Raw genomic sequence first — 15,367 nt, forward strand, 5'->3', positions numbered from 1 at the left:
CAAATACCAGCATATATTGTAAATACATAGTAATTCTTAAAGTATGATATAATGGTGGAGTTCAGAAAGACCCATAAAAATGAAAAAAAAAGCACTGTCCGTAGAATATTAACATGTGATTTTTAAAAAATACTATCAAATATTGATTGAGAATTTAAGGATTATTTGGTAAATGGTGCTAGAATTCTTGGTTAATCATTATATCATAGCATATTTCAAAAAAAAAACATGCTGGTTTACCATATCCAAAATTTTTGAAAAATGTTTCAGATTTTGTGGTATACACTTATGCTTAATGGGGTATCTTGCCCATGGGAACCAAATCTTAACACAAAATTCATTTATGTTTATGTTTCATATATGCCTAATATAATTATTCTAACTTTACATGATATTTTAAGTACTTTTATGCACAAGAGAAGTTTGTGCATTGAACCATCAGGAAATAAAGCCGTTATTATCCACCTATGGGAACAGTTATAGTTACAATTAAAAATTCTGGATTTTGCAGCATTTGGGATTTCATATATTCAGATGAGGTTTGCCCAATCTGTATAACAGTAAACCATGAAAATATATTGATCATTACCAATAATCAAAGAAGTGTGAATTCAAACAATGAAAAAATTTTTCACTTTTAAAATCTAGTGTTTTCAAGATAGTGGGAATATAAATTAAAATCTTTGTGAAATGAAGTTGGGGGTACTGTGTTTCAGGGAAGAAAAATTGTTTCTTTCTGATTCATGCTTTCTCTTCTGGTAATCTATCCTGAGGAAATAATGACTATTGGGAGCAAATTCATTAAAACATAATGTAGTGTGACAAAAAAGTAGCATAAATTCAAATTATGCTAAAAACATTTGTACATTTATGAAGACAGTTGTTTTTGAAGACTATATATTGATTTCTACAGTGCTCATAATTTAATATTGGGAAAGGGATGAAAATGTCCCAGTAGTATGTATAAATTCGATTTTAATTTTTTGAAATTTCACGTTTGAATTTTTTTAAGGCTTAAAGAGAAAATATCAAATTATTGGTGATTTTTATCTGTTGTACTATAAGTTTTTTTTTTTTAACTCATTTGCTTTGTAGCTTTCAGTACAGGTTAAGTTTTTTTCTCAGGGTTTTCTAGTAAGTTAGGAAAGTAAGCATTATTTATTAAATAAGATTTCTGTGAAATATTTTTGTTTAAGAAAAATGAAAATAAGGATGATTGTATCTTTTAAATTTTTGTTGGTAAATTTTGGGACCTTTATTTGTGAACAGGAATGCAAGGTAAAAGAGTTACATGTCCCCGGTGTAGTTAACATAAAGTTTACTGTAATATGGAGTTGGTTTCAATTTTGAGGTGGAAAGATTTAATAGATTGAAATAACAAATTAAAAAGGCACACCTGGATTTTTCAGGGTTGATTCTTTTCACTTAAGATAGTTGATGAGATAATTCATTTTCAAAAGACTTCTGACTAAACAATTTACAGGTCTAATTTCTTGTGGTTTGTAGTTTTTTGCATTTAACATGTTTTGCCACTAAATGTTTTCTTAGGGGAAAAAATGGTGGCCAACTTGTCAAATTATTAGAAGCTTATAGAAAATTTTGATATGACAGAACCACCTGTATGAACCAACCAGTAGGTGAAGAAATTCTTGCATGCCGAAGGAAGCATCTTCTAAGAAACATAAATTCTACTTCAGATTCCAGTTTTATTCCTATTTAGTTCTGGGACAACAGCTTCTTAATAGGTAGAGATAATAAATGCAAAGAAAAACAATGGCTTTTGGGTTATAGAAGAATATTTCACATTTTTGTTACTCTTTGCCATATCAAACATAGTACATTGAATTTAGAAATGGAGAGATGACATGAATTGGCTTTATTTTTGCCCTCCATCTTCAATTAGTTCTATGTTGTATGTCATTTAAATTTTTTGTTTTTTGCAGTTTGGCATATGTATGTACAGTGAAGAAAGATAAGATATTTTCTATTTCTACATTGTTGCTATAAATTGTTAACATGATGAGCAGGTGCAGTTGGAAAAAGTATATGGTTTTCTGCTGTTTGTTGTTCTAGATGAATAAGTGAAACAAACATTTAACTGATAAAAACTTTTAATATAACCATTTAAACTCTAGAAATAATTCTCTTAAGGCCATACAGCAAATGGAGAAACATGTCTTTAAGAAATTCAGATTTCAGTAAGAGCAGCAAGAATCTGTGACAATTGAGCCTTGTGACCCACTCACACACCTCCCTTGGCTTAGCTTAAAGGAACTTCCACTCTGAACAGGGGACAGGTAGTGAGCATCTACCATACCTTCTTGCATCCTATTATAGATACTCTCTTCCAGGCACGTGAGTTTAAGAGAACTGGGGCTCCCTTCCTCCCACATAATCTTTTACTCAGATTGGAATTCTTCTCCGGGCACAGCAGGCTAAGAGCACTGGGCCAGAGTTGAAATATAGACATCTAAAGCTAGAGGTTTAACAGAGAGAGAATCGAAAGTAGAGCTAAGAAGAACCCTCCTGGAGTTAGAGCAAGCCTCAAACACTGGCGACACCTTATCTCTGTGAAGGGGCTCCACTTTTATTGGGAGAAACAATGGAGCACTTTATGCCCTCAGTACATAAATCAACTAACAATTAATGGAGGTTAAAAAGGTCGATGTGAGACATCATTATAGACAGATCAGCTTAGAGTTTAGAGGAACAGAGAAAGAAAATGTTCAATAACCCTATTGAACAGGGACACTGCATGGTCAAATATAGACATCTAAAGCTACATCTCTCAGGGGAGATAAACTTGAATGAACTAGAGATAAAGGGGGACATTTCTTAACGATAAAAGGTCAAATCTAGAAGATAATATTATTTAACGTATTATTATGTAACAAAGGGCTTGCAAAAAGGCATGGAGCAAAATTTGACTGAACTGAGCGTGCAAATAGATAATTCATAGTAGTAGCTAGACATGTCAGTACCTCACTTTCAGTAATGAGTAGAACATCTAGCTGGGCACTGTGGTGCACGCCTGTAATCCCAGTGGTTCAATAGGCTGAGTCAGGAGGATCTCAAGTTTAAAGCCAGCCTCACCAATTTAGTGTGGCACTAAGCAATCAGTGAGACTCTGTGTAAATACAAAATGGGGCTCGGCAGGTGGCTCAGTGGTCAAGTGCCTCTGAGTTCTATCCCTGGTACCGCCCCCAAGAACATCTGGAGAGAATATCATCAAAGATGTGGAAGATTTGAACATTAATAATCAACTAGACTGACAGACATCTGTAGAACATAATCCAAAGAACAGAATACTCATTCTGATCACATATATGTGTAATATCCTCTGAGATAGGCTATATGCTACGCCATAAAACAACCTATAGTATGTCTATGGTGCTAGGGATCAAGTCCATGGCCTTCTGACAAGCACTATACCACTGAGCTACACCCCAATCCACTAAAATACTATATTTTAAAGGACTTCACTCATATAAAGTATGTTTTCCAACTTCAGTGGAATGAAATTAGAAATCAGTTAATAGGAAATGTAAGGAATTTACAGATATGTGAAAATTAAACAGTGCACTTCTTAAGCAATCAGTAGGTTAAGGAAAAAAGCACAGAGGAAATTTGAAAACAGTTTGAGATTAATTAAAATGTAAAACATAACAGAAACGTATGCGGTATTACCTAACACTCCTTATCAGGTAATCTATAGCTGCAAATGCTTATATTAAAAAAAGATGATCTCAAATCGGTATCCTAAACCATTCATCCGAAGAAACTAGAAAAAGAAGAGGTAGACAAAACACAAAGTAAGCAGAGGGAAATAATAAAGATTAGAGCAAATATAAATAAAATAGCATTAAAAAACAGAGGGAATCAACAAAACCAAAGTTTTTTCTTTGAAAACATCAATAAAATTGATAAACTTTAGTGCTGATAAAGAAAAAAGAAAACTCAGATTGTTAATCATTAATGATAAAAGAGAAACCCCTTCCAATCTTACAGAAATAAAAGGACTTCAAGGGGAGTATTGTGAACAGTTTCTGTGCTGTCAATTTGGATAGTTAATGAAATCGGCAGATTCCAAAAAGACATATACACCAAAACAGGTAACAAGAAGTTGAAAACTTGAATAGAGCTATGTTTTGAGTGGGATTGTGTCTGTAAAAAAAAGATGTAATGAAAAAAATAAGATAATCCCTGGTAATTATGGGCAAGACCTCATTTGGCAATAAGGTCTTGATGGATGTAAACAAGTTAAAATGAAGTCACATTGGGTTAGGAGCTTTAAATCCAGTCCCTGAGGTCTTTCTAAGGATAAGGGAGGTTTTGAGATGCAGGCATACAGAGAGAAGACTATGTAAAGATGGCGATAGAGATTGGAGTTTTACTGTTTTAAACCAAGGAATGCCGAGGTTTATCTGCTGCCACCAGAAACTTGAAAAGGTGTGGAAGAACTCTTAAGATCATTCACAAAGAATGATCCTACTGACACCTTGATTTTAGATTTCTAGAATCCAGAGCTGTGAGAATAAATCACAGTATTAAGCTACTTAGTTTATGGTAATGTGTTATAGCAGCCCTACAAAACTAAACTAGACTAGAACAAGTGTGTTAAGTTTTTTGTCACTATGACCAAAATACCTGACAAGAGCAACTTAAAGAGAAGGAAAATTTTATTTAAAAGGTCCAAGCTTTGCTCTATCTGCTTACAGTTTACACCAGTAGTCTATTTAGGTTAATTCACTGATAAATTTACAGCTCTCACAATTGAACAACCCTGCATTGTTTAATATGAGTTTTGTGGGGGTACATCTCATATTCAAACCATAATGAGATTGGGTTAATAATTTTTAGACTTACATTAAAGAAAACGTCCATGGCCAGATATCCTCACTGGTGTTTTCTATCAGATATTTAATGAATTACTACCAGTTCTTCACTAACTTTTTCAGATTATAGGAGGGAAGACTTCTTTGTTCCATGAGGCCAGTATTATGGATACCAAAACCAGACAAAGACATCACAAAAAATATTGACCATTATCACTTATGAATATCAATACAAAAAACCCTCAACATCAGATCTGCTAGCATATAAAAAGTACACACCATGACCTGGTAGGATTTATCCCAGGATCCCAAGGTTGATTTAATGCCCCCAAATCAATTAATGTAATGTGTGTTAATATAATAAATGATAAGAAACCATATGATCATGTCCATAGATGCTCTCCAGAAGCAATGTGGCCAGACCAGAAACCATTTGCTGGTTTAAAAAAACAAAAAGAAAAACAAAAAAACCCACAAAACACTTGGGCTGGGACTATAGCTCAGTGACAGAGCACTTGCCTATCATCCATGAGGCACTAGGTTCCATCCTCAGTACCACATAAAAATAAACAAATAAAATAAAGGCATTCTGTCCATCTACAACTAAATACACACACACACACACACACACACACACACACACACACACACACACACCCCTAATAGACTAGGAATAGAAGGGAATTTCCTCGACCTGAGCTACAAAAACACCATCATATTTAATAACAGACTGAACAGCTTCCTCCTAAGATATGGACTCCTATTTCTATTCAACATTGTCGGGGAGCTTCTAATCAAGGCATTTAAGCTATAAAAAGAAACCAAAGTCATCCACATTGAAAGAAGGAAGTAAAACTATCTGTGTTCACAGATGACTTGATGATGAATATAAAAAGTCTTAGGAATCTATAAAACTGATAGTTTATAAATATATTCAGCAAGGTTCAGAATATAACATTTTTAGAATATCTGTTTTCATTTAGTGATGAGAAATACTATGATTAAGAAAATTCCATTTATAGTAGCATCAAAAAGTAAAACACTTTGAAATAAAAATATCAAAAGTGTAATGCCTATACACTGTGAATTACAAAACATTGAAAATAAAGTGATACCCACATTTGATCAGAAAAGTCAATATTGTTAAGATGACATCACTCCCCAAGTTGATAATTGCATTCTCCATCAAAATCCCAGGTGATTTCTTTTTTAAGAGATGGACGAACTGATTCTGAAATTCACAAGAGAATTTAGAGACCTCAAGAAGCCAAAATAATCTGTAAAAGAACAAATTGAGAGAATTCATACTTATTAATTTTAAAAACTTGCTACATAGATAATGGGAATAGAATTAAAGTGTCCATAAGTAAAATTTATGACCATTGATTTTTGATAAGTATCCCAAAACAATCCTTTGGAGGAAAGAATTATTTATTTAACAAAAGGTACTAGAACAATTGATTCTCCACATGCAAGAGAATGAAGTTGAACTCCTTTCGTATACATTTACCATACACAAAAATTAACTTAGTATAAGTCATAGACATAAAAGTAAGCTTTAATACTGTAAGACTCAGAAGGAAACAGGAATAAATCTTCATGATCTTGAATTAAACAAATTTTTTAGTTATGACATCAAAAACAGAAGGGACAAAAGATAACTTTTAAATTAGAATTCATTAAAATTCAAAACTTGTGCTGCTAACAGTACCATCACTGAGGAAACACAAAAGAAGAAAATATTTGCAGTTCGTGAATCTAATAATAGAATTAAGTCAGAATATGTCAAGAATTCTTATAATTCAACGATTTAAAAAATTGTCCAATTAAAAAAACTGAGCAAAGGATCTGAGTAGACATTTCAAATGGCCAGTAAGCACCTGAAAAGAAATTGAACATCACTAGTCTTTTAGAAAATATAAATCTAGAGCTGGGGATGTACCTCAGTGGTAAGGATATTTGCCTTGAATTTATGAGGCCCTGGGTTCAGTGCCCAGTACCAGAGAAGGAAGGGAGGTAGGAAGGGAAAGAAAGAAAATATGAACAAGATACTGCTTCTCATCTACTAAAGATGAGTATAATCAAAATGATAAGTATTGATGAGTATGCGTCTCATAAACTGCAGTTGGGAATATAAAGTGGTATACCTGCTTTGAAAATAGTTTGACGCTTCATCAAAATGTTAAACATAGTTAAAATATTATCCAGATGTTCCATTTCTAAATACATATTCAAGAAAAATGAATATATACATCCACACGAAAACCTGTACACAAGTTAATAGCAGTATTATTATAATACCCTAAAAGTGAAAGCAATTCAAATACTCATCGACTGAAGAATAGATAAATAAAAAGTGGTGTATCCATACAATGAAGTATTCATTTTGCAATAAATGAAATTAACTACTTACACATGCTACAGTGTGGACGAACCTTGAAAACATTATTCTAGGAGGCTGGGGATGTGGCTCAGGAGATGGCGCGCTCACTTGGCATGCATGCGGCCCGGGTTCGATCCTCAGCACCACATACAAACGGGGATGTTGTGTCCGCCAAAAACTAAAAAAAATAAATATTAAAATTCTCTCTCTTAAAAAGAAAAAAGAGAGAGACTGAAAACCCAGAGAAAGAGCTCATTTCAGTCTCAGGTGGAGCTGAGATTTAAAAAAAAAAAAACAACAACATTATTCTAGGAGGAAAAAAAGTCGATCACTGGGCTGGGGATATAGTTCAGTTGGTAGAGTGCTTGCCTCGCATGCACAAGGCCCTGGGTTCACTCCCCAGCATCACAGGGGGAAAAAAAAACGACACACACACATTTAAAAAAGAGTGTATGTGTGTATGTTTATTTAGATGAAATGATGTCCAGAACAGGCACATCTATAAAGACAAAACATAGTGTAGTTAGTATATTGGTTTCCTAGTGTTGGTGTGGGAATGGGGATTGATTATTGTTTAAGAAAGGACACATAGCATCTGCCTGATGAGTACTAGGCTAGTTGCTCTGTTGTGTTCCATTACATATGATAGGAGTCTGAATGCTACATTAAATACTACATTAAAGTTTTAAGTACTCTACAGATACATCATTCAGTATCTAACTTCAACTGATTGAATGTAGAACTAAGGAGTGAAATACAGGAATAATTTATGTTTTAAAAAATCACTTAATGAAATGACACTGAAGTACAATACAGTTGAAGAGTTTGATGTCACTTCAACTGATGCCTGTTCTTAATATGTTTTAGATGTTTAATCTATATCATAATTATTTATGATTTGTGTTTCAAAATTACTTATATATTTAGAAGAGAATGTTGACAAATAACATTAATAGTAAAAAAAGTTTTTATGGTTTATAACACTTAGAATACTTAATTGAAAATTCTTTAAACAAATTATATAACAGATTTACTGTTTATATAGAAATGTTAAATCATTGTTGTAATTTGAATAAGGCAAGTGAGTTCTTTTTGTTAAACTATTTGTATGCAATATATAATCAATTCTAAATGTGTCAGTAAGATGTATGTGTGTCTGTGTCTTGGTTGTGCTGTGTGGCACAATTCAGGTAATGGAGAAATCATAGCAAGTTTTTACAGATAAACGTAGATATATTTAAAAGCCTTGAGGAAATATTTTGTGGATTATAATATGCCTTTAATTCTTGTTTAATTACCTTATACCAGTGTACGTTCTGTTTTCTTATTTGGAGCACTTTTGATGATTCCGTGATTAAAGTAAATGCATGTATTGATATATTACAGTGAAATAAAGTAAGTTATATGCACTGAGATGTGCAAAACATTGTCAGTTTACTCCATTGTTCTTGAAGTCTGGAAGCAGATGCTATACATTTCGTGGTTGAATTCAGTACAGCATTTTGGAACTTTTCATTTAGACAAACGTTTTGATCCATATTTTATATTGTAAGCATGTTTAGACACATATATATTGTAACTAAAGATGCTGCAGTGTTTATATTTAGAATATGAAGTACACTCTTTTCCTACTCAGTTTTCTAGTGTTAGTTTGACTGACTGACTACTCAGTAAAGGTTTGAGAGCCATAGTTTGTTAAGTAATCTAGGAACAGAATTATAAAATTTGATAAACTCTTCTTGAATTTTCCTTCCTTAATGCTTTTTTAAAAAACTTGGTATATATTGATTATACAGAAAAATGTGTTTCATTGTGCCATTTTCATATATATTTAGAAGGATAATTTGTTCAGTTTCACTCCCTTTAAAAATATTTTGTGTCTGGAGAAAATATCCCATTCTAGGAGGACAAACATGATCCTTAAATGAGATCTGAAATTTAAAAAGATTTTTTTAAATGTATAAAAGCATACCATCTGAATGGATATATCTCTGAACACTTGCTTTAAGAGAACCAATATATTTTAATGCTCAAAGAAATTTTCCCTTTAGAGTAATTATTGTTTAATTCACTTATGGTAAATTGTGGGGGAAAACTCATAACTGAAAAATGTGAATAAAATTCAACCAAGCTGTATGTTTATACTCATTTTACTATTACCATAGTTTTGTGGAGATAATTTTTATCCTGAATTGAAGTTTTAAAATACTTTAATAATATTAACTAATTTGTTTAATATGCTGTTAGTATTTGTTTATAATTATACATCTGTTTTTTATTTTGAATGGGGAAAATTTTTTGTACGAATATTTCACCAAATATTTTTGCAGGGACACTTAGTCCGTCTGGATGAACCAGCTTCGGGAGCTGGGCAGGAAGCTCTGCTTAAACAAGAGCAAGCAAAAATCATTCGATTCGAGAGACAAGCAGAAGAGTTCTTCAATGCAGTCTTTTATAGAAAAGGTTGGTTTCAGTGAAGAATGACATTTAGCATCTGCTTGTCTTACATTAATCTTCTTAGTTTCAATGTTATTTTTAAAGTTACTCTTAAAAGTAATTTTTTCTTTGCTAATGATGCACTTTTTTTCTGTATTCCTTTCATCAAGGTAAATTTGGAACAGAGTTAACGCAATCCCTGTCCTGCCACCCCCTTATCTCTGAAGTGATGATTTTAGTCAAATAGTTAAATCCATTATTATGAAACTCTGAAAATTTTAAGGTCTCAGTAGTTAGGTTTTTGTTGAGCAATTTTTTACTGTTTTAATTATCAGTAACTATAAAACCTACTATATAATATTTTAGTAATTCCAACCTGAAATTTTATTTGGAAAGAAAATGTAGCTATACCTTTACGAATTAGATGTTTTTTCTTTTTTTTTTAACCAATTAGATTTGTAAACATTTTCCCCTTGGTATAGTCTTATTTCACTAAAGTTTTTTAGATTATTAAAATTAGGGTGATAAAACTCATAATAAAATTTTTTCTTATATTTGAGGTGTCATTTAATAGCTCTGTCTCTTGGATTTTTCAGTTTGTTTTTCTCATTGAAACTTGGTTTCTTGTTTTTTGTTTTTTTGGTAGTAGGGTGTGAGGTTGAAGCCAAGGGCACTTTACCATTGAACCACATCCCCAGCCCTTTTTATTTTTTATTTTGAAACGGGCTGACCTTGAATTTGCAATTTTCCTATCTCAGCCTCCCCAGTCACAGAGATTACAGTCATGCACCACCATGCTGGATTCTTCTTGAAACTTGATAGGCTTGTTTTACATTTCTTTTAAAATTCAGAGAATGTATATCTAATTGTAATAGAGGCTTGGGGTGTATAAATTCTTCATGAAGACCTTCATTGTTGTTGTTGTTTTTTTTTTTCCTCTACAAAGCATAATTGCTATCAGTCAAGACCTTCAGGAAACTTTCCTTCACCAACCATTGTAGTCAAGAGTCTTTCAAGAAATTCTTTCTGAATGATTTTGTATGCTTAATTACCCTTTTACTCTAGTTCTAAGATGGAGGTTACTATGATAGGTTCTAAAAAGGGTTTCCTACAAATTCCTGGTAATCTTGAATGTCCTATGTAATCTTGGACACTTAGTGATTCCCTTTTCTTTACATATTGTGGTTTACACCTTTCATTCCTCTGGAAATTTTCTTTTTCCCTTCTAAAGGGTGTACAGTTTTGACTGTATACTCTCTGGTGAGTATTTGTTCTAACGGGTTGGGTATAGTTGGATATCAGCTGGGCTTCTTTTTTCTTAATGTGATCAATATGTTTAAATAATGGTATAAGATTAAATATCATAATAAAGTTAAGGAATGTAGACATTATTGGGTGGGCACATTTTCCCCCATTTTTTTCAGTAAGATCCATTGTAAATTCAAAAATTTTAGTATACGCTCCATTCTCTTTTAATACCTGCTGGTAGCCTCTGACCTAAAAATCTCTCAACCTAACCTTCCAGGCTCACCTCATCATTGCATACAGTTCCCTGAATTCCAACATTATATTAAAAATAGTCATTTTCTTAGTTTTATGGATGTTTTTGATTTTTTTATTAAAGTAATTCATATTTAAGGTTTAAACAATAACCAGTTCTATGAGTGTATTAGCCAAATAAAATATCTTTACAGTTCCTCTTCTTCAGAATGTATACAGTGCAAAGATCTGATAGCAAGCTTTATTATCTGGAGAGAGAAGCTTTTGTACTTAATTTGTATGGAGGAACCCATTTTCATCCACTCTTTGTTTAGGGACAATAAGAAGTTATTCTGTCCTACTTCTAGTAGTCTTATCCCTTTGTCATAGAGGAATAACTTAAATTAAAATTTTTATCAGTTTTGTTTAGAGGGATTCTGACCTTAGATCTTAAGATACATTTGAAGAGCTATGAGAATCCTCTTAAACTGTATATATGTAACTTAAGTTTTTATGTTTGTTTTTATACTGGCACAAAATACTCAGAAAAGAATGATTTGGAATTGGAAGAATTCCAGTTACTTCCCCTTATGTTATATACCAGTGTTATTATTTTTAGATATTTTTAAAACCCTCTTGGATATATCTTAAAGATGAACATTTGTACTTTTCAAATTAATATAGGTTGAGTATCCCTTGTTTTCATAAACATCAGTTTAATATTTCTTATCCCAAATGCTTTGGAGCAGAAGTGGGTTATATTTCAATTCAGATTTTCGAATATTTACATACACTTTACCAGATGAAGAATGCTCAGCCTTTATTTCAGATGCTTGGATTTAGCCCTTTGTATCCAAGCAGTACAAATTATATATTTTAAATAATCAGGCATGCAAAAGTTTTGTATAGCTAAATAGAAATACAGATGCAATGAAAGTAGACTTTTATGATAATGGACTCTATTGTAACTAGTTTTAACTTTAGAACAATATTATCTTATAAAATTCTATTAATCACATTTCCTTTTTAATTTGCTTTGTCACTTATGTTTTTTTTTTTTAAAAAAAAGTTATACCTTTCTAGAAGTTAGATTTCCATTTTAAATGTACCAGTGGCTGTGATTTAATTTTTACATGTTTTTGTGTAGTTTTATTTTCATCTGAGTTGTTGCTTTTATTTGACTCAATTGTGTCTATTTCCCTAGGCATGAAAATGTATATAGAACTTGTGTTATAAGTCAGAAAATGAATGCTTTCATGAAACTTTCAAAAAAAGATACCAAAATTTAAATGGCAGAGTTTTCATTCATAAACATTGGGAATATTTTGTCTCATGATTGTATTAGTCATTCATTCATTAAAAAGACAAAGTATACTGTAGGCATTTTAAGTAAGGAGCAGTTTATGATCTTTATCCTAAAATCTTTGACAAATCACAAAGCTTTTTAAGGATATTTATTTACTAATACTAGTTAAACACAGAGATAATTCTTAAATATTTCATTTGCTTCCTATTTGGAAATTTTTTTATTACATATTCTCCAGTTTTCTAGGGGGAGAAAGGTACCACTAATATTAAAATTTTATAATCTTTCATACATAGATTTATGCTATATAGGGGGAAATGGATCTTAACTGGAAAGTTAAATAACTAATGAGAAAATCCAGTAGAGAGATTTAAAAAGCAATATATGGCTAAAATGTTTAGTAAAACTGTTGAAGAAGCATTGTCAGTGAATATAGGAACTTCTGAACCTCACCAAATTAAATATCTTTTTTCATGAACTATCTGGAATACTAATAGTCTATAGAGAAGAAATTTAGGATTATAAATACTGCTTAGTGAGACAAAAATGATATTGATAGAGGAAGCCTCATTAAACTTCAGAAAATTAAATAAATATTGTGACTGCATGAGCATATTCAGGTATTGAATGTTCTCCTTTTGGGAAAATATAAAATGTGTTGTTATTATTATGAGTTCTGTGAAGTTTGAGCGTTTTGTTTTTTGTGGAGATTTTAGTAATAAAGTCAGTTTTTCTTGTGCCTTTGTACTTTATAAATCAATCTCACAAATTCTTCACAGTTCTAAGATACTGTGGGTATTTGCCTTATATAGCTAATCTTCAAAAGACCAAGGAAACAGGTTTTCTGAAAACCATCTTAAAAATGCATTAGAAGTGTGGTGGGGAGTCAAAGGTACAGGTAGACATTTAGGTAGACATTTAAGATCAGGGAAAGAGTTTTGATTGAGTTTTATCAGAAATCATGTGTACTAATTTGTAGAAGCTACTTTTTTATCACTTTTTCCACGTTTATTAAAAGAAAATTGGTATAAATTGATTCCTTCCATTCATTACTCAGCTAAATTGAATGCACACTTTACACCAGGCAAGATTTAGGTATATATACATACATTTAGTCTCTGCCCCCAAGAAGCTTCTTTTCCTTGATAAGCTAGTGTTGTAATTATAGAGATGTGAGAATCTTTTATTTTTATGTGTATATATATATATATATATATATATATATATATATATATAGATCTCACCTTTCATCTTACCCAAATTTGAACTTGAAGATCCCTTCTGGTTCAAAAATTAATGAGTTCATATGGTTTTTATTTTAAAATTGACTAGACATGGATAACTTAAGTGTTTTTCATTACTTTTCTAACTGTTCTGTTAATATCTGGAAGAGTATACTTAAAGATTCTTAGTGGAAAATATAAAAGATTATTCATGGAAAATATGTGGTCTGTCTTCCAACTTTTGAGAATTGACATTTAAACTTCTAACCCACAGTTTCTAAAATTGTTGTCCTCACACAAGCAGCATCTAGCAGCTTGTTAGAAATGCCAGTTCTTGAGCCCTAGAACTGCTGAATCAGAAACTCTGGGGATAGGATCCAGCAGTCAAAAGACCTCAAAATGATTTCAGTGAACATTAAAATGGGAAGACTATTGCTCTAGCCTACCATGACTGAATACTTAAAATTAAGTATCTGATTTTATGATCTTGTTATGCCATCAGTCTTTAACAAGAAATGAATTAAGCACTCGTGAATTCAGTAGTCCAAATTTTGGAAATTTAGGAGAGGACAGTTGATGGAAAAAAACTCTAGGGGAAACAATGTATTCTCTAGATGTTAACTGGGGAATAACTCTTAAAGAGAAAGGTTTGGGCGTTTCTATATCAGGTAAGTGATTTTAGCCTATAAAAGATAGTATTTGTAACCCTTTAATTTCATAAACTTGGGGGGAAATGTTTAGAAATGTTTTTATGAAAATTTTATTTTTTAAAAACCTGCAACTCAAAAGCTTAGAGATTAAAAATATAAATCAAGGGAAGTACTATTTTTAAGACTTTGCATTTTAAGAAAAATATGAATATGTTTTTGTGAAAGCTGTCTTTTTTGTTGGTTGGGTTTTTTTTTTTTTTAAGTACAATTTTCCACTTTAAAAGTGAATAAATCTTTGTTTACAGACAGTCCCTGGGTCTTCGACCCCAATATTCCCCTAGTGGCCCGTGAGATCATGCAGCGAATGATCCAACAATTTGCTGCTGAATATACCTCAAAAAATAGCTCTACTCAGGACCCCAGCCAGCCCAATAGCACAAAGAACCAAAGCCTGCCGAAAGCATCTCCAGTCACCACCTCTCCCACGGCTGCAACTACTCAGAACCCTGTGCTCAGCAAACTTCTCATGGCTGACCAAGACTCACCTCTGGACCTTACTGTCAGAAAGTCTCAGTCAGAACCTAGTGAACAAGGTATGGTTTGATAATCATGGTCTCCTCTGTCCAATCAGAAAACTTATTCGGGGGAGAAAAAAATTATTGGCAATGAGGGGACCAGTAGTTAATAATAGAATAAAATATAGTGTGATTCTAGCTGGGTGGTAGCCCAAACCGTAGTCCAACTATTGGGAGGCTGGAGCAAGAGGATCATTTGAGCCTAGGGATTCAAGGCCACATTGGGAACCATAGCAAGAATTTGTCTCTTTAAAAAACAAAACAATAATGTGAATCTTAAATTATTCCTCACTATGCAGTGATAGATATGTACAGATAAAATTCTTAAAACCTTACCTGTCAGTAATTCATAGTTGTGATTGATATACCACCTAGGTATTTATAGTCAGATGGTTTATAGTTGTAACTGATTTTTAAGTGATTTGATATTAATATAAGCACTTTGCATTTTCCAAAGTGTTGTCCTGTCCATTTTCTAAA

General features: G+C 32.2%; 1 protein-coding gene across 20 annotated transcripts in view; it reads left to right on the top strand.

Moving 5' to 3' along the window:
• LCOR (ligand dependent nuclear receptor corepressor) overlaps positions 1–15,367 on the top strand; it is a 180,466-nt gene that overhangs the window by 77,381 nt on the left and 87,718 nt on the right. For 11 of the 20 annotated variants that reach the window (XM_081267063.1, XM_081267054.1, XM_081267061.1 and 8 more), the window contains 2 exons: positions 9,549–9,681; positions 14,618–14,905. The exons of 1 other annotated variant lie outside the window; for it this stretch is intronic. In XM_081267063.1, coding sequence (XP_081123189.1) covers positions 9,549–9,681; positions 14,618–14,905 — 421 coding nt within the window. The remainder of the gene's footprint in view (positions 1–9,548; positions 9,682–14,617; positions 14,906–15,367) is intronic. 8 more of the 20 variants (XM_081267066.1, XM_081267065.1, XM_081267049.1 and 5 more) reach the window with 1 other exon arrangement.

This window comes from Spermophilus citellus, assembly GCF_964194105.1.
Source record: "Spermophilus citellus genome assembly, chromosome: 15".
Lineage (NCBI taxonomy): Eukaryota > Metazoa > Chordata > Mammalia > Rodentia > Sciuridae > Spermophilus > Spermophilus citellus.